The following is a 19,314-nucleotide window of genomic DNA, read 5'->3' on the forward strand; positions in this document are numbered from 1 at the left end:
CTTTGAGCAAATCTGTGCATATTATGGTTTTCCAATGTATGTGTTTTGGTTTATGTTAGTAGAATAAAAGGGGAAAAGAAGTTCTTCCTCTTTTGAAGTTAAGGAAAGGAGAGAGACAAGGTAGAGTCTAAGACCCGGAAGAGGTGTATTCACGGAAGAGGGGTATTCACTGAAAGAGGTGTATTCTGAAACATGAAAGAACTGGGTTCTGGGACATGACAAAGCAGGTTCTGGGACAAGGAGAAGGTAGGTTCTGGGACACGGAGGAGGTGGGTTCTAGGCTATCACAGTAGAGGCAGATTCTTAGGTCAGACATCAGGTGGATTTTGCGACAGAGATGAGAGGTGGGTTCTGGGAAGTGGAAGGGTTGGGTCCTGGGACAGGGAGGAGGTGGGTCCCGGGACAGGGCGGAGGTGGGTACTGGAGGAGGGGTCCTGGGGACAGGGACCAAGTAGGTTCTGGGATAAGGATGAGAGATTGATTCTGGGACAGACATGAGGTGCCTTCTGGGCCATGATAGAGATAAATTCTGGGACACAGGAGAGGTGGCTCTGGGACAGAGACAGATGGACTGTGGGCGGGCCATCCCACTCTATGCTCCCAGAACCCACCCATGCAGTTTCCTTGGCGTTCCTATCACATCCCAGAGCCACAGTTGGCTTGTCTACCCCAGGTCTTAGCTCAAACGTCACCTCCTCCAAGCAGCCTCCGTGGGGCCTCCATTCCCCACGGACAGACAACCGTCCTGCCTGTGCTTCCCCTCCTGAACCCTACCCGGGGGTGATGGTCCCCTCTGGTTAGACTGTGGCTCTCTGAGGGCAGGGCGGGCCTGAGCGCTCACCGCGCACGCTCAGCGCAGCAGGCAGGGCCGGGGACCCAGGCTGGCCCATCATTACTGTACTGAGCGAATGAGTTTCCCATGAGACTAAGAATCCGGTTTGATTCGCGGTTTCATTCCAAGTGCCTGAGGGCTTCAGAAGTGTGTGTTGAGTCCATCAATAAAGGAAAGAAGGCGTTCGGACGAGAGGAAGTGAGGGGGGTAAGTGAAAGAGAAAGAAAAGGAGGAAATGGAGCCGAAGGCGACTCAGACAGGAACAGAGACAGAGGGAGAGAGAAGAGAGACAGAGAGCGAGAAACGAAAGAGCGAAGGAAGCGCCACGAGCCCTTCTTACTGAATGAGCACGCCCGCCGCCGCCTGCGCGAACCCTCAGGCTGGGGGGCGCTGCGTCTCCGGGCGCAGTGCCAGGACCCTCCGGAGCTGCTGCGGACCCGGCCAAGGGTCGTATCCCGCACGGCGAGCGCAGGTGCCGGGTGCAGGGGGTGGTCCCAGGCCCCGCCCCCGGCCCGCAGGCCCCGCCCTCAGTCCCCGCCCCCCCGGCAACCCGGCGCGCGCGGCATTGTGGGAGTTGTGGTCCCGGCGGCCCCGCGGAGCGCAGCGCGGCGTCGGCACCGGCGGGGGGCACCGGCGCGGCTCGGGTTCGGGCTCGGGCTCGGGCTCGGGCTCCCGCGGCGTGGGCTGGGCAGCGGCCGGGCGGCGGCTCCGCGGCGCGGGGCAGGGGGCGTCCGCAGATCCGCGCCCTCGGGCGGCGGCGTCTCCTGGGTCCCGGCAGCCGCCCGGGCTCAGGTAAGCTTCGTCTCCGGGGGCTGCCGGGGAGGGAGGGCGGCTCGGCCGGGCAGGGGTTGGAGGCGGGAGCCGGGCGGCTGCAGGCCCGCGGCCCTCCCTTCCCGGTGCTGCCCCCGCCCCCGCCCCCGCCCCCGCCCCCGCCCCCGCCGAGGATGCTCCGGGACCCGGGCGCCCGCATCCTGGCCCGGCCGAGGCCAGAGCTGGTGCGTGCTGAGCGCCGCCGCCTCGGAGCCGGGCATCACCCTCCCTAGACCTCCTGTTTCTCCTCCTCCTCCTCTCTGCCCCGTCGTGGCCCCTTCCTCCATCTCCCTCCTCCCCTGTGACCCCTCTTTCCCCGCCTCCTCTCCTCCTCCCGCAGCCCTCAGCGTCACCCACTTCCCATATTTCACGTGGTGACCCTCCTCTCCTGTCCCACGAATTATCAGGCGCCATCAACCTCCTTCCACAGTCTTGATCTGATCGCCCACTTTTCTATCGTCCCATCCTCCTCCTGCCCTGACCTCCTGGGGGTCACCATCTGTGTTAATCCATCTTCAGCCCTCCCCTCTTTCCCACTCTCCAGGGCAGGTGGGTGCTGAAAAGCTAGCCAAGAGAGGAGGAGGGAAGGTCCCCAGGTCTGCGCCTGGCAAGGGCTGGCCCCAGGGCAGCTCTCTGGCTCCTGAGTAGAGAGGGTGACATGCATCACACACTTTGCCCAGGGCTGTGCTGCTCACTGGGTCTTCCAGGGTGACTTAGCTTCATCCTGAGGGTGAGCAGACACTTTTTGGCATTGGGCAGCCTCTGGGAATGAACATCTGCACTAGGTTGACCCGGTCAGGCCTGAGACCGGCTCTCCCCGGTGTTCATGGTGTCAGAATATTGGACTTGCTTACCAACTGGCCATGGATTTGTATTCAATCCCCCAGAGCCATCTGAGCTGGAAGATCTGGGGTTGCATATGATTGAAGTGCAGAGCTGCAGTGAGATGTCCCATCCCTGATGAGGACAGAAATAACACAGATGACAATGAACAGATGCGTGAAGGAAGCTGGAAGCTACTGTGGTCACTGGGGCAAGGAGCTGTGGGGGGGGGGGGGGGCGGGAGAATCTCCCCCGCCCCTTCACTGGGGAGATGGGGAGTTCACTGGCTAGCTGTGAGGATTCAATGTTTGAAGCAGTGCTTAATAAACTGCCAGTCACTCTACAAATGTAAGCATTTCTTTTGTTGTCACAGTTCAGCTTTGAGCTCGTAAATCCACCTCCAGGTGCAGGGGCCTATTGGCATATTTTGGCTAAAAGTGACTGACAGCTATGAAAAGTCCTAACCTCAGCTCTCAGTTCTATTTATACTCTCGGGAGGAGGGTCCAAAGCTGGGGTTCAGGATCGTTTACATCTTCCTTTTGCTTACAGCTCAGCGGTAGGGAGGGCTCATGGCTGGGTAAGGGCTGAGGTGTTCCGTGGAGAGGTTTTTCCATCATCCGCCCTGTTTTCTGTGTCTGCATTTTGCTTGACTTAAACTTAAGTGATTAGCAGGGCTGATGGGAACTAATGCTTTACGGGTACTTTTTAAATTATCACCCACTCACTCTTAGAACATTTAAGAAAAACCTTTCCTCCCGACAGACCCCGTTGAAAAGTTCCAGTTAGAGATTTAGCTCAGGGACGGGGGAAATCCTTTTAGTAAAAGTGCTTGGTATCACATAGATGATTGTTTCACACTGAATTTCAGGAACTCTGGGGTTCTGTTGGGAGGTGGCTTGCAAGCACACTTCTTGCATCTAGATTTTCCTTCCTTTTCTTAAAGAGGTAACAGCTGCCAGTTTATGGTCTAACTAGGAGAGAAACAGGGCTGGAGGGGGTTTCTTAACCCCCATAAGTCAGAGCCTTTTCCTCTTCCTGAATCTGAGAAGAAATTGAAAATGTGTGAGAAAGAAAAAAAAAAAAAAAAAAGAACCTTAGCTTCTAACCTCCCCACTCTTGTATTTTTCCTAGAAACATAAAAAATTTCCATGAATATTCAGCATGTGTGTTTTTGACTTACTAAACATTATAGTCAAGTGATTATCCAACCGAAACTGCTAAGAAGCAAGTAGGCAGTTAATGAGCACCTCAGGTTTCCCTTTCATTTTTAGCTTAGCAAGTCTGGGGACCAAAAAACCACTTAACATATGAGGCAACAAGGGTGTCCAGGATTTACCTTTAACTGTTGGAACTCTGAGTCTTGGGAGACCTTTCTCCCAGGCCCCACTTTTGGAATGCTGGCTACACATTATGGGATGCCATCCATCCTCACCATCACCTGCACATATTGGGTGCTCATCGTGATGTGATCTCGAGTACTGTGCGTCCACCATCATGCATCTTCATCAAGTGAGATAAGCTTCAACCCATTTCACGGATAAAGAAACTGAGGCTGAGGAGAAGTGATCTCCCCAAGGTTGGGATGAATACTTGTGGGGCCCATCTCTAGTTGGGGCTTTTCTCTGCTATGCTGCAAGAATTTTCAGGCCACATTTAGTCCCCAGGGAAAAGGGAGAGCACAACTTTTCCATTTTGTAAGCTGCCCTCCCATATTCCTGAGAGAGAAGTGAGAGGGTAGAGTATGAAGGAATATTCTAAATGATGCTCCCTGAGTATCAGACTTGTAGAACCACAGACCTGGCCATTCTCATCGTATTAGAAGAAGCAGGATGAACAAAGGGTTTTGGAGAATGCTGGGAAACACAGCTGGGGTTTTAGAGACTTAGGCAGTATGACATTTAGGCCCTGGTCATATTAGGATATTAGGACAGTGAGGGTCCCAGGCCCTGGCCCTAACCCCCCACTAGGTAAGTAGCAAAGTACTCCTGGCTATTTTGGAGATGCTGTTGGCTTTGGGAAACTGAGGCAAGGGCCTGGCAGGATTTTATTTTAATTCTACCTCCCTCATTTTCCTTTCATGACCCCATGGGTGAGGCCAGTAGGTAATCTCCATGTGGGTAGACAGAAAATGCCCTTTGTCTGCCACAGGCATGATCCCAGAGTGCCCACTTCCTGTTACAACTTGGTATTAGCCCAGCCTCTGTCAGAAGGGCACCAGGGATGAAACAAGGATGAAGAAATGCTTGCAAACAGAAAGTGAAATGGAGAATATGCAGTTGTTAAGTCCCTTTGCCATTTTTAAGATGCTTTTGAATCCAGGATTCTTTTGAATAAAAGGTCCAACAATTACAGGAGTAGAAGCATTGGTTACGTACCCACGATGAAACAGCGCAGCAAAACGGATAGACGTGGGCCTTGAAGTCAGATAGGGTTTGTTTGCCAGCCCTGGTTGTTTAACTCTCATGAGTTATGTAAGTACTCTGGGCCTCGGTTTTCTCATCCATAAAATGGGGATAATAGCACCTCCTACAGAGGGTACAAAGATGGGGCCACTGTAATTACAAGCAATACTTGATGCAGATGGAATGCTACTGGCCTTTTGGGGAAATGGGGGGTGACAGTAGAATGGGGAGAGAATACACAAGATTGCAAAGTGTGACCTCCACCACCTAGGATCCTGCAGAATGACCTAACAGGTTACATTTCAGTTGAGGACTTTTCCAGGTGTAAAATTGATGCTGATTTTTTTTTTCCATCCCAGGTTTGGTCTTTCTAAAAAAATCCTTTCACAGGGACCAGCGGCACTTGATGATGTGACAAAAACCAGCCTCTTCAAACCCACTGCAGTGACTTTTGCCAGAAGTGGAGTGGTGGGCACAGCTGACCTCGTCGTTCATCAATGACACCCCTGGCCGGATCTGAGCATCGGTGGCCGCCATGCCCCCTCCTGCCCCAGCCACTCCTTTCCCCCGACGCTAACCTGCATGGTGTGGGCGCCCTTGGGACCCCCAAGGACTGATTGTCTGAACTTGCTTCACACCCCCAGTAAGGACTCCCCAAGATGTCGCTCGCGTGGCTGGTGGCCTGGAGCTGGTCGCTGGATGGCCTGAGGGACTGCATCGCCACCGGCATCCAGTCAGTGCGGGACTGCGATACCACCGCCGTCATCACCGTGGCCTGCCTCCTGGTCCTGTTCGTGTGGTACTGTTATCACGTGGGCAGGGAGCAGCCCCGGCCCTACGTCTCCGTCAACTCCCTCATGCAGGCTGCCGATGCCAACGGGCTGCAGAACGGCTACGTGTACTGCCAGTCCCCCGAGTGTGTGCGCTGCACCCACCACGAGGGCCTCAACCAGAAGCTGTACCACAACCTGCAGGAGTACGCCAAGCGCTACTCCTGGTCCGGCATGGGCCGCATCCACAAGGGCATCCGCGAGCAGGGCCGGTACCTCAACAGCCGGCCCTCCATCCAGAAGCCCGAAGTTTTCTTCCTGCCCGACCTCCCCACCACGCCCTATTTCTCCCGGGACGCACAGAAACACGACGTGGAAGTGCTGGAACGGAACTTCCAGACCATCCTGTGTGAGTTTGAGACCCTCTACAAAGCTTTCTCAAACTGCAGTCTCCCGCAAGGATGGAAAATGAACAGCACCCCCAGCGGGGAGTGGTTCACCTTTTACTTGGTCAATCAGGGCGTTTGTGTTCCCAGGAACTGCAGGAAGTGCCCACGGACGTACCGCTTGCTGGGAAGCCTTCGGACCTGTATTGGGAACAATGTTTTTGGGAACGCGTGCATCTCTGTGCTGAGCCCTGGGACCGTGATAACGGAGCACTATGGACCCACCAACATCCGCATCCGATGCCATTTAGGTATGTTGCAGGGACGGGGGTCTCCGGGCATGCATATCTGTGAGTTCAGCCCCTCACTCACGGGAGTCAAAACATCGCGAAAACGCCAATGGCCAGAATTGTGCCTTTTCACATCCTTCGCTGCACTTTTAGCAAAAACTGATGAATTGCATGTAAACAATTTTGACAGCAGAGATTGAGTCAAAAAGAAATCTTGTGATCACTGCAAACCTAATTTCTGACAGCAGCTCTGTGCAAAGAACTTTCTGCAGTGACCGAAATATTCTCCATCGTCATTGTCCAACATGGCAGCCACTAGACACGTGTGACTAATTAAGTGCTTGAAACGTGGTTCCTGTAACTGAGGAACTAAATTGCTAATTTAAATAGCAGTGACACATACGGCTAGTGGCTACAGTATGGGACAGTGTCGTTCTAGAGCCAAAGACTTGTTAAAATGATTACCCAGGTTGGTAATGATGTCCAGGAGGCTGGGGAAGACATTTAAGTGCCTTTGCAGTCATCAAGGATGAAATGATCCTTGGTGCTAAGCTTGTTTTACTCCGATTCTGAGAAAATTGGTCGTATGTGTACTGTGTGCGTGGTAGTGGTTTTGCAAACGAAGACTGGAGTTAGACTGCCTTTGTTTGTTTGCATCTTGGACCCACCATGAGCTGTGCTACTTTAGGCAAGTCACTTCACCTCTCTGAGCCTCAGTTTCATCATTTGGGAAGGAGAGGTAAAAAGCTCTTCCCCCAAAGAGTTATCCTGAGGATTGAATCGGATAACGTGTATTGTAAAGTATGTATGCACACAGAGCCTAAAATAGAGCCAGTATTCAATAAAAGCAGGCTTAAAACAACTTGGGGCTGGGCGCGGTGGCTCACGCCTGTAATCCCAGCACTTTGGGAGACTGAGGCAAGCAGATCACAAGGTTAGGAGTTCAAGACCCACGTCACCAATATGGTGAAACCTGGTCTCTACTAAAAATATAAAAATTAGCCAGGTGTGGTGGCTCATGCCTGTAATTTCAGCTCCTTGGGAGGCTGAGGCAAGAGAATCACTTGAACCCGGGAGGCGGAGGTTGCAGTGAGTTGAGATCTTACCACTGCACTTCAACCTGGGCAACAGAGTGAGTCCCTGTCTTAAAAAACAAACAAACGAAAAAACTTGGTCATGGAGATAGTTCCCCAGAATGCCTTATTCCTGGTGTGTGGCAATAAAAAGCTGGTCTCTGAGTTGGTGGCATCACTGGTTAGCATCCCAGACTAGAGGGTGCAGAGATAGCCTCGGCAGCGTCCAGCTTTAGGAAGTTCCCAATGCTGCCTCAGCTTCAGAAGGGAGGAAGGAATAACAGCAGGAGGAACCTGGTGCCTGGGTTGGAGCAGCAGTTTCATAACCATGTTCTGCAGAGGAGCCTCGGGGCTGCCTGGGAAGGAGCTTGAGCTGGGGCCCCGAGCCCTCTTCACCCTCGGCAGCTCTGCTTCTCCTGCTGTCGGTGTGGTTTGGATAGAGGATGTCACTGCATTAAAAGAAGACGAAGAAAGAAATATAACTGAATTTGAGCAATTGACACGGTAGGAACTTCCAGAGTAAAAGCAGGACCGACTGGAGGCTCAGAGGGAGGTGGCCTGAATTCCTGGTCAGCCGTGAGACTTCGAGCAGGTCCCTGAGTCTCTCTCTGCCTCAGTTCTTCATCTGTAAAATGGGGAGATGGTACTTAGGTCCCAGGGAATTAAATAAGTGGCATCTTACATGGCCACTTGGCAGGGTGCCTGACACGTGATGGCATTTGATGAATGGGAGCTAGTAGCTGTTATCAAGGATGGTGTTGGACCATGTGAAAACCAATACCTAAGACATGGTTCCTGCCCCCAGGAAACAGTGGGAAATGAACAGACTTTGGAAGCAAACAGATCTGGACTCAGGTCCTGGCTTCGCCCCGTGTACTGAGTGACCTTGGGCAGGGCTCTGAACCTTCTTGAGCCTCCCTCTTCTCCTCTCTAAAACAGAGATAACGATTCCCATTTGTGGGCTATTTTGAGGAGTGGGAAGTAACATGTGTAAAATGCTTGGTAGGTAGAGGGCAGTGGACAGTGAGCTAATCTAAGTGACAGGATGATCATCTAAGTGGACAGTAAGCTAATCTAAGTGATAGTCATTAGCAAAACTGCTGTGGGAGGCCCCAAGCCTCACTCGGCTGCAGACAGGGTGCCCTGGGGAGGTGGGTATGATGCCGGAGGGTCCCCACATAGAAATCAGGCACCACCAGGGTGGAACGAGGGAGCAGTGTCTTCTGCTGGGGCTTGCGGAAGCCAGGTCTAGGCTTGCTGGGGAGGCCAGTAGTGTAAGCTGAGGTTAGGCAGGTCAAGTGGGAGCAAACCTCAGAGGGCCTTGATGTGAGGCTTGGAAATGGAGGCTGTGGGCAATGGAGAGGGATGCTCTTCTTTTGAAAGGTTTGCCTTTATGTATTGTTTTAAAGCTTCAGAATGACATGCAGGGAAGGGCATTTGAGAACTGATGTGGTAGAATTCCAAACAGGTGTGTTGAGTAGGAAGCGATGGTAGCAAGGAAAATCTGGGGCTTGCTTCCTGTAGATTAAGTCCTGTTGTTCATCTGTATGATATGCATGCATGAGGGGTGTGTGTGTATAAAACATGCCCACACTGTGGTCTGTGGCCTGTCATTCCGTTCTCAGCCCAGCTAGGGAGCTACCAGAAAAAGTAGGCCCTCCATATTCCCCTAGATGGCAGGAAACCTTCTTGGAAGACGTCCCTCTGTGGTGTGGCTTGTTCTCCACAGCCAGGGTGAGCTCCCTGGTTGGCTTTTCCCAGCATTTCCTTCTTTACCCTGTCACGCCCACATTAATATTCACCCAAGAAGGAAACAAAGGTGTGTCAGATTTACATGACCTTGCATGTTGACAGAGAATGAGGTCAGAAGCAGGATAAGCCCGGTGTGTAACTGGTGGCCACGCCTCTGCTGGTTACCTGGCTGGAGGTAGAGGCAGCTGCAGTTCCAGAACTGTGCTCTTGAAATGCCAGCGCTTTCTCCTACTCTGCCTTCTACCTGAGCTGTGACTGATAGAGTTGTCCCTGTGGACCGCTGAAGTCCCAACCACTGTTCCTCATGAACACAGCCCATTTGTTCGAGACATATTTGCTGAGCCCTGCGGTGAGCTACTTCTAGAGGCGGCATCACCTAGTCCCGACTTCATAGGGACCACAGCACAGCTTCAGGCCCACCCCTCACTCTGCATCATACACAATGCTGGGCTATTCGAACTGCATTGCTGCAAATTTACAGAAAAGCACCTCTGAAACTCATCTGAAACTCACCAGGCAGATGTTACCAGGGAGGCAGAGATACTCCATGAAAATGCATGAGTATCTTCAGCAAACTCCAGCTAAAGCAGCACAATTAGACTCTTGTGTTTCTTTTCTGCATGTCATCAGATTTCTAGGTGGTCTACCTGGGTGGTAACAGTGGATCAGCTCATGTTCCCCTTACCCACCCTGAGTGTCTGGTTGCCAGTGGACAGAGCACTTTCTCTACCCTCCTCCTGCCTCCTTCAGGGCTCAGTAGGGACAGAGCAGCAAACCTTGAGGCATAGAGGAGCGCATGGGACTAATTGAGGCCATGTATGGGCCTGTCACTGTCCCCAAGAGCCACTGGAATGATCTGTTTAGGGAAGAATTGAGTCCTTCTGCCAACTAAACCAGTCTGTGGGCAACAGGCAGGAATGGGGGCAGGAACAGAATGAAGGGGAGGCGGAGAATGAAAAGCAGGGGGGTGTCAAGCCAGCAGGCCAGGCCATTTTTCTGTCACACCATGAATCATTTAGTGGCCCAGAGAAAGGGGAGCTTCTTTCTGAAACCCTTGGGTGGCTGTCCCTGCAGAGAATTGCTCATTCCTAAAGGCCTTCACCATCTGAACCAGCCAGTAGGGGCACATACAAAAGGAAACGTTCTCTGTGGGGCCCTCCATCTGAGCCAGCGCCTTTACAACCACTTCACCAGAGTGGGAAATCATGGTACCTGTCAGGATGGGCAGTCTCAGCTGACGTAATGAATTGTACTATTGAGAGTTGGAATGTATTATATTTGGGTTCTCTTAGAGGGACAGAACTAATAGGAGACATATATAGATAAAGGGGAGCTTATTAAGTATTAACTTACATGATCACAAGTTTCCACAATAGGCTGAGGAGCAAGGAGAGCCAGTCCGACTCCCAAAACTGAAGAACTTGGAGTCCGACATATGAAGGCAGGAAGCGGCAGGAAGCATCTGGCCCTGGAGAAAGATGTAGGCTGGGAGGCTGGGCCAGTCTTGCCTGTGTATGTTTCCCTGCCTGCTTCCTATTTGCTGGAAGCTGATTAGATTGTGCCTACCAGATTATGGGTGGATCTGCCTTCCCCAGCCCACTGACTCAAATGTTACTCTCTTTTGGCAACACCCACATAGACAAACCCAGGATTAATACTTTGTATCTCTCAATCCAATCAAGTTGACACTTAGTATTAACCATCACACATATTAACTACAAGAAAATCAGCAGTCATGCCAAGCACAGTGGCTCACGCCTGTAATCCCAGCACTTTGGGAGGCAGAGGGAGGTGGATCTCTTGAGCCCAGAAGTTCGAGACCAGCTTGGCCAACATGGCGAAACCCCATCTCTACTAAAAATACAAAAATTAGCCTGACACGGTGGTGCCCACCTGTAATCCCAGCTACTTGAGAGGCTGAGGCAGGAGAATCGCTTGAACCCTACAGGCGGAGGCTGCAGTGAGCCGAGATCATGCCACTCCACTCCAGCATGGCCAACAGAGTGAGACTTCATCTCAAAAAAAAAAGAAAGAAAGAAAAAGAAAAATTGAAAAATGCACAATCATTTTAATTCCCCCGTTAGTCATAGAACAGCTAGCATTTATATCATCGTGTCCAGTTTTATTAACCTTGCTCTTTGGAGCCAGGCAGACTCAGCAATGCTAAATGGTAACTTTTTAGCAGGTCATTTAGCTTCTCAGTTACCCCATCTGGAAAGTGGGTGAAGTGATGCCTGTAAAGTGTTCATGTAGCACAAAGCTGAGTAGGAAGACACAGTAGGCCTTCAGTTACTGGTAACAAGGATAAAAGTCCCATAGCAGCCACGGAAGGTTCAATCTGCTAATGTCCCCTCTTTACAGAGGAGGAGGCTATGGCTCAGAGAGGCTGAGTAACTTGCCCAAATTCACACAGCACATAAGGGTCAGAACCAGTCATCTGTCCCCAAGTCCTCCGTCCTTCTCTCTCCTCCATGTGGCCTCTTTATTTGAATTATTACTCTGTACGTAATTCCTGGAACCATTATTTCTGGTTCAAAGAATACATTAAAATACTCTGGCTGCTGGAACAAAAGCTATTTCATTTCTATGCTAAAGGACATTAAATGAGAGGGGAATGCCAACAAGCTCAGGGTCACCGTGTCACAGTAAGTCACTGAAGACAGATAAGACCACCACCCATCCCAGCTCCTCTTCAGGACTCTGCTTTCCGCTGGGGCGGACTTCCTGAGGGCTGTTGGGCTGATCCGACCCCTCCTGAAATCATTAGACAGCCACAGTGGCCCCTTCTTTTATGAACATCAAGGTAGTGATGGGGAACAAGTGTTTCTGCAGACCCTTGGATTGGAAAGGGAGACTGAAGCTCAGCCATGGCAGTGTTCCAGTCAGAGCCCACTGGCCTTTGAAGCACACAGTTTTCTTTTGTTTTATTTTTGTTTTGAGACAGATCTCACTCTGTTGCCCAGCCTGGAGTGCAGTAGTGCGATTCATCCAGGCTGGAGTGCAGTGGCACAATCTCGGCTCACTGCAACCTCCGCCTCCTGGGTTCAAGCAATCCTAGTGCCTCAGCCTCCCAAGTAGCTGGGATTACAGACGTGCACCACCACGCCTGGCTAATTTTTGTATTATTAGTAGAGACAGGGTTTCATCATGTTGGCCAGGCTGGTCTCAAACTCCTGGCCTCACACAATCTGCCTGCCCCTGAGCTCAGCCTCCCAAAGTGCTGGGATTATAGATGTGAGCCACTGCGCCCAGCTGAGCATACAGCTTCTTAAGGTGCCAGTCTGTTTCCTCTGGAAGCTCAGGTATGCCCTTATGAGTGTCCTCCAGTTTCCCAGAATGAGGCCAGATGAAGAGCAAGACTCCAGCCTCAAAATGGATTAAAAGGCTAGAACCCAAAGAGGAGAACACTGTGTGAGCCTTTGTGTCTTTAATCGCAACTGAGATAGTCCTCGAGGTAAGACTACAGTGAACACAGTTACTGGGCAAGGCAGGGTTCTAAATCCAACCTCCCTTGATTTCTGAAGATCCCCTGGTTGGGCTTCAGGAGTCTCCAAAGTGTAGCGCAAATGTTGATATTTGACTTTCAACAAAGGAATCCATGACCCAGAATAGAGGAAGCCAATGAAGGAATGAATTTTTGCCAAGAATGCAGTGAGGATCTCGGTGGTGGCTTATAAACAACAGGAATGTGGAACTCACCGTTCTGAGGCTGGAAGATTAAGATCAAGGTGCCAGCAGATTTGGTGTCTGGTGAGGGCCTGCTTCTGCTTCATAAATGACACCTTCTCACTGCACCTTCACATAGTGGAAGGAGGTGGCCAGGCGCAGTGGCTCGTGCTTCTAATCCCAACATTTTGGGAGGCCAAGGTGGGAGGATAGCTTGAGGCCAGGAGTTTGAGACCAGCCTGGACAACATAGCAAGACCCCATCTTTACAAAAAAATTTTTTTAATTAGCTGGGCATGATGGTGCATACTCATAGTCCCAGCTACTCAAGAGGCTGAGGCTGGAGGTTCTCTAGAGCCCAGAAGATTGAGGCTGCAGTGAACTATGGTGGAGCCACTGCATTTCAGCCTGGGCAACAAAATAAGACCTTGTATCTAAAAAAAAAAAAAAAAAAAAAAAAAAAAAGATGTCAGGACAGGTGCATTGGCTCACACCTGTAATCTTATCACTTTGGGAGGCCAAGGCAAGCAGATCACTTGAGGTCAGGAGTTCAAGACAAGCCTGGCCAACATGGTGAAACCCCATCTCTATTAAAAATACAAAAATTAGCCAGGGCATCTGAGGTGGCAGGTAAGCTACTCCAGTGCCTCCCAGCTACTCCACAGGCTGAGGCAGGAGAGTCACTTGAACCTGGGAGGTGGAGGTTGCAATGAGCCAAGATTGTGCCACTATACTCCAAGCCTGGGCAACAGTACGAGACTCCATCTCAAAAAAAAAAAAAAAAGGCGGGGGGGAGATAAAGAAGCTTCCTTGGGCTTGTCTTTTTTTTTTTTTTTTCCAAACATAGACTGACTCTGTCACCCAGGCTGGAGTGCAGTGGCACCATCTCGGCTCACTACAACCTCCACCTCCCGGGTGCAAGCAGTTCCCTGCCTCAGCCTCCTGAGTAGCTGAAATTACAGGAGTGTGCCAACATGGCTGGCTAATTTTTGTATTTTTAGTAGAGGCAGGGTTTCACCATCTTGGCCAGGCTGGTCTTGAACTCATGATCTACCTGCCTCAGCCTCCCAAAGTGCTGGGATTACAGGCGTGAGCCACCATGCCTGGCCAGATATATCTTATAAGGGTGCTACTCCCATTTATGAAGACCCTGCCTTCATGATCTGATCGCTTCCCAAACCTCCTAACACCATCACCTCAGGGGTCAGCTTTCAGCACAGGAATTTTGCAGGGACAGAGGCATTCAGAGCACAGCCCGGGCTCCAGAGGAGTGAGGCAGGTCAGGTGCTTTGGAAGCCAAAAGCAATTTGTGCCTGCCTTCACTCTCCTTTCTCTGGTTTTCCTACAAGGTCTGAAAACTCCAAATGGCTGTGAGCTGGTGGTGGGGGGAGAGCCCCAGTGCTGGGCAGAAGGGCGCTGCCTTCTCTTTGACGACTCTTTCCTGCATGCTGCGTTCCATGAAGGTGGGTGGCTGCCTTTCCCATTTCCTTTTTGTTTTGTTTTCCAATGAATAGACTTTGTTTCTTAGAGAAGTTTCAGATTTCCAGAAAAATTGAGCAGAAAGTACCAAGCAGCCACCTTCATATCACCCCATAACACATACACACACGTACAGTATTCATGCATTATTATTACCTAAAGTTCATAATTGACATTAAGGTTCACTCTTGGTGTTGTCCATTTTACGGATTTTGACAAATGCATAATGACACGGGCCTCCCATGACAGCATCATACAGAATAGTTTCACTGCCCTAAAAAGTCCTGTTTAAAGATCCCTCCATCTCCCCATTTCCTTTTGTCCACCCTGCTCAGAAGCCCATGAAGTCATGTGTCTCTTCTCAATCAGAGAGGAGGTGGTCTGATCCGAGCTGAGGAACAGGATGCATCCCTGCCCCAAAGCTGAGCATGTAGGGTCCAGCCCTGCCTGGATCCTGGGTCCTGGCTCCAGGGTGGTTTGAACCTCTCCTCTCACCCCTCCTTCCCCCCAGGTTCAGCAGAGGATGGCCCGAGAGTGGTTTTCATGGTGGATTTGTGGCATCCAAACGTCGCAGCGGCCGAAAGGCAGGCCCTCGATTTCATCTTTGCTCCGGGACGATGAGACTATTTCCCGTGCTGGAGTCAGCGAGAGGGGCCGAGGCGGGGCCTGGGCAGACTGTGGTCACATCCAGCCTCCACCTGTGTTAGGATTCCAGGCTTGGAAACCTGCCTCAGCGGAAAGCTCTGAATTGGGATTCTATATCATGTCGGGTCTCTCTTTCCTTTGGTTATTGTAAATGGAAACTTTTCAGCTTGTACTTCCTTAGATTTTTTTTTTCCTTCCAATCATTTGCTTCAGAGATTCCTTTCTGGCCTAATAGCGCATTCATTTGATTCTGTGACCAGAGACTTAGTGGCCTTGTAGGTTGTCTTATGCTACTACTTGGTTTTCTCAGTGCTCTGAAATAGAGCAACTAAATGGTTATTTGTCTGAATGTAATAATGTACAATTTCTTGTGGTCATCTTAAAAAAAACTCAACTGAAAACTGCAAACCAGGGAGCTGGAGAACTTGGCCTCTGAGGCTTCCACACAGGGGACCGTTCAGCCACCTGAGGACAGTGGGAGAGTCTGTGACTCCCGCACCCGACCAGCTTCAGTAGCTGGGTGAAGAGGCTGCCAGACACAGTCAGGGTGGCGCACAGTGTCCAGGCCCAGGGATACCGTCACCATTGCTCACCTCACCCTAAACCTTATCAGGTCCCTGAAGGCAAAAGCATTCGGCCAGTGGGACTCTTTAAACGTGGCTTTCCCGCAAAGCTGAAGCTGGTGTCCCTCAGCGCCAAGCTGCGGCTCACACAGATCAGCCACGGAACATGTGATCCGCTTACCTCACTGCCTACAGAAACCCTACTGCCAAACTGGGCCTGGAAAGTTCCCAGTTGTAGCTGTTTTTGAGTCCACGGTGATGCACCTTCAGACCGCCAGGTTGGCTGACAGGAGCTAGAGTAGGATAAGCCCGAGCTCACGCAGTGACCATCCGGGAAAGCCTTGCTCTGGCAAAACTGGAATAATAGATCTGACCAAAGTTTCTGTTTTGCTTTGGCGTTCTGTCGCCTCTGATTTTTTTTTTTTTTTCATTTATTTGTCTGTATATAAATGTTCAAACACTAGACTCGGAGATAGTGGAAGGATTGGCCCTGTGTCTTTGTCACGGCACAGAGGTGTGCACTGTGACGGGGATCCAAGCCAGTGTGTTAGTAAAGACGGCTTGAGCCCAGGGAAGAAGCCGAAGACCAGGACCCGTGGTCACCCTACTGGCTTTCTGGTCTCCTGTGAAGAACACGCAGATCTCTTCCCAAAGGAAAAGGTCCCAGGAGACCAGTTTGAGGCACTCAGTCTAGAAATAGCCTGTGTTAGCTGACGTGTGAAAGCATAGCCAGCCAGCCACACTAGAGATGTCTTTTCTGAATAATGTATTATGGGTGGTGTCAGATTTATAAAGCTGAGAAGTGGTTTGGAATATAAAGCTGGTCGCAGGTGCAGGTCCAGTGTTTAGATCCAAATGGAAACCAGCAGCTTCTAAGAGGTACAGCTGTCCAAAGAAAACACGATCTGAAATTCACTGGGCAGTTCCCGGCAAGTGTGCAGAGGACATGTCTGTATTTGAGTGGAATGTCTACACAGATACTTGTCAGCGATGAGAATGCGGGAAAAGGCAGACATTTCAAACACACCTGAAGTCTTTTTACTCACTAAGTATCTTGTTAAAGAATCACTGAGGTGCATGATTTCCACACATCCTGACTGCTCTGCTCCGCGTTCACAAAACCGACAGCACGCGCAGGTACCTGGCTACCTGTATTCATGTGACGTGGTTGGGGAACGGAAGATAAATAAAGGATCTTGCTGAAAACTGGAGTGAAGTGGTGAGGTTGTCTGTTGTAGGAAGACTGAGGCCAGGCTTGGTGGCTCACACCTGTGAACCTAGCACTTTGGGGAGCTAAGGTGGGACGATCGTTTGAGCCCAGGAGTCTGAGACCAGCCTCAGCAATACAGTGAAACGTTGTCTCTACCACAAAACAAAAAACTAGCTGAGCATGATGGTGCACACCTGTAGTCCCAGCTACTTGAGAGGCTCAGGTGGGAGGCTCACTTGAACCTGGGAGGTGGGGGCTGCAGTGAGCTGAGATCGCGTCAGTGCACTCCAGCCAAGACGACAGGGCAAGACCCTGTCCAGAAAAAAGGAAAAAGACTTGGCAGGCAGAAGCAGGCAGTGACTTGGAGGCTCTTGTGTTTTGAGTCGTGTCACAGAGACAGGTGGGTCACCAGAATTGATTGCGGATAGTGAACGAAGCAAAATGTCCCAAAGTAATAGGACCAGTGGGGTGAGGGAACAAGAGCAATCTAGGGTATGTCAGGGAGCAACAGATGTCAAACTGGGCAAAGAACAAGGACTCTGGCTTCAGAGAAGCTGAGGATTCAGGACTCCATGCCAAGAGTTTGCACCCTCGTGACTTTCGGCAAGTCCCTTAGCCTCTCACAGCCTCAGTTTCCCCTCTGTGGGTACGTGCAGTCCCTGGCGTATAAAGGGTACTCAACAATGTTGTTTCCCTTTCTGCCACAGCGGATTACAGAAACAGTGGAAGAGGAAGGGAAGAGATGGGAAATACATCGGGGCAGCAGTGGGTGTTGCCAGAGAAGCCAGTGGCTCATTTCAACTGCCTGAGTCTAATCACAGAGGAAGAAGCGTGTCCCTCGGTAGCTACATTTTTCATTTGCCCCCCAATTTAGAAGAGAGGGAGATGGGGTGTCTCCCAGCCAGGAGCCCCGGGAGCAGCCGGGCTGCCGGGTGTTTTTGCCTGCAGACGGGGTTCCAGCCAGCAGTCCTGGCTGGGCTACCAGGGTGAGCGGAAAAGAGCGCCACTCGCCTGGGATCGCGATGTTTCTCACCCTCCTCAAGTGTGCATTGCCAACTAGGCAACTGCTAAGCTAATTTACATGTTGTAGCTCTGGAGGCTCAAGGTGAGAAAGGGGAGCCAGCCGGCTGCAAACGGGAACCCTGCCTTCCACCCGAGACAGCCTGGATTGGCCTCAGGCTCTCTCTGTTCCTGTGTACTCAAGGCCAGACCAGTCACTATACAAGGTCACACCCCAGGTCTTCCGATCCCAAATGCTTTCTCCCAGGCACCTGCTCATCAGCCCCCTGGGGTCCACCGGATTGTCTGGGTTCTGTCCTTGGTGACAGCGACTAAACTGGTAACACTGAGTGCCCCGTAGCATTCTATGGGGGAGAGGAGGAGTGAGCCTGGTGTGCTGGTCCTCGCATTCAGCTGCATGATGCAGTCACCTGGGAACTTGTGGGAAATCCCAGTGCCCACACCCCCTCCCAAAGCATCTTTTTTCTTTGTTCTGGGAGTGGGGTCCAGGTGTGGGTCTTTGTTTTAAACTTATTTCCGGTCATGATTCTAAAGTGAGGCTCGGGCTGAGGGTCGCTGCTGTGAATAGGAAGAATGATAAGGTCTTTGAAACCAGTCAGCCTGGAGGTGAAAGTCTGGGCTATGCCCCTGTCGAACACCGGGCAGGCCACCTAACCTTGGTCTCTAGAGGACAGCCACTGTTTTTGTTTTGAGACAGAGTCTCACTCTGTCGCTTAGGCTGGAGTGCAGTGGTGCAATCTCTGCTCACTGCAACCTCCACCTTCTGGCAATTCTCCTGCCTCAGCCTTGAGACAAGCTGGGATTACAGGCACCCACCACCACGCCCGGCTGATTTTTGTATTTTTAGTAGAGACGGGTTTCACTATGTTGGCCAGGCTGATCTTGAACTCCTGACCTCAAGTGATCTGCCCCCCAGAGTGCTGGGATTGAGCCACCGACAGCCACCTATCCTGCCTACAGTACCCTGATAGACCTCTTGCAAAACCCTAACATTTCCTTGCTCAGTCCGTGGGTCTCCAGGGCTGGACCCATGACCCAGATCTAACCAATCAGTCTTCCAAACTCCAGGCCACTGAGAGTTTGGGTCACGCACGGCTGGGCACGTGGTCCAAATTCTTTTGCTGGGACCGCTTCGAAAGGCCACTTTTCATTGGGTCGGGGGTGAAGGGAAAGAAGCTGAGAGAGAAACCCACAGAGGGAAGCAGGGCCCGCGGCTGTGGAGATCACGTGAGTCCTAAACACAGCTCTGCCAGAAACCAGCTCTACCTCTGGACTTTTCTGTTACAGGAGTCAATAAATGCACTTTTTATTCTTAAGCCAAGTTTGAGTTGTGGTTTCTATCCCTTGCCACCAAAAGCCCTAATCCGCTCTGTGAGCATCAAGTGAGGTTTCGGTAAGATACGCTTATGTTGTGGTCTGGGTGGATTGGAGGGGTGCTCCGTACACATTGTCTGTTTTTGTTCTTCTGAGACGGAGTCTCACTCTGTTGGGCAGGCTGGAGCACAGTGGCACAATCTCGGCTCACTGCAACCTCCACCTCCTGGTGATTCTCCTGCCTCAGCCTCACAACTAGCTGGGATTACAGGCACCCGCC

The 19,314-nt window shown here is 51.3% G+C and overlaps 2 protein-coding genes across 3 annotated transcripts; both read left to right on the forward strand.

Annotated features, from left to right (window-relative positions):
* The first annotated feature begins 1,086 nt into the window (after window positions 1–1,086).
* On the forward strand, window positions 1,087–5,394 carry LOC118151423 (uncharacterized). 2 transcript variants are annotated; one of them, XM_035291087.3, is made up of 2 exons: window positions 1,087–1,624; window positions 5,258–5,394. In XM_035291087.3, the coding sequence occupies exons 1-2, from the start codon at window positions 1,176–1,178 to the stop codon at window positions 5,280–5,282; spliced, it is 474 nt and encodes a 157-aa protein (XP_035146978.2). In that variant the 5' UTR covers window positions 1,087–1,175; the 3' UTR covers window positions 5,283–5,394. The 2 variants fall into 2 exon arrangements, with proteins under 2 accessions (XP_035146978.2, XP_078193150.1); XM_078337024.1 differs by having other exon boundaries at window positions 5,227–5,368.
* Window positions 5,395–5,399: 5 nt separating this feature from the next.
* On the forward strand, window positions 5,400–16,696 carry ASPHD2 (aspartate beta-hydroxylase domain containing 2). Its single transcript, XM_002743626.6, is given in 4 exon segments — window positions 5,400–5,516; window positions 5,519–6,334; window positions 14,153–14,266; window positions 14,794–16,696. Coding segments are annotated over 4 exon segments (1,107 nt in total). The 5' UTR covers window positions 5,400–5,449; the 3' UTR covers window positions 14,904–16,696.
* The last annotated feature ends 2,618 nt before the right edge of the window (window positions 16,697–19,314 follow it).

Source organism: Callithrix jacchus, chromosome 1 (assembly GCF_049354715.1).
Source record: "Callithrix jacchus isolate 240 chromosome 1, calJac240_pri, whole genome shotgun sequence".
Classification (NCBI taxonomy): domain Eukaryota; kingdom Metazoa; phylum Chordata; class Mammalia; order Primates; family Cebidae; genus Callithrix; species Callithrix jacchus.

Bases quoted from the DNA above. Each gene is read 5' to 3' on its own strand.
- LOC118151423 (XM_078337024.1), top strand. From the start codon at position 1,176: ATGAGCACGCCCGCCGCCGCCTGCGCGAACCCTCAGGCTGGGGGGCGC. The intron at 1,625-5,226 runs GTAAGCTTCGTC...TTTCCATCCCAG, and splicing joins CGGCAGCCGCCCGGGCTCAG to GTTTGGTCTTTCTAAAAAAA.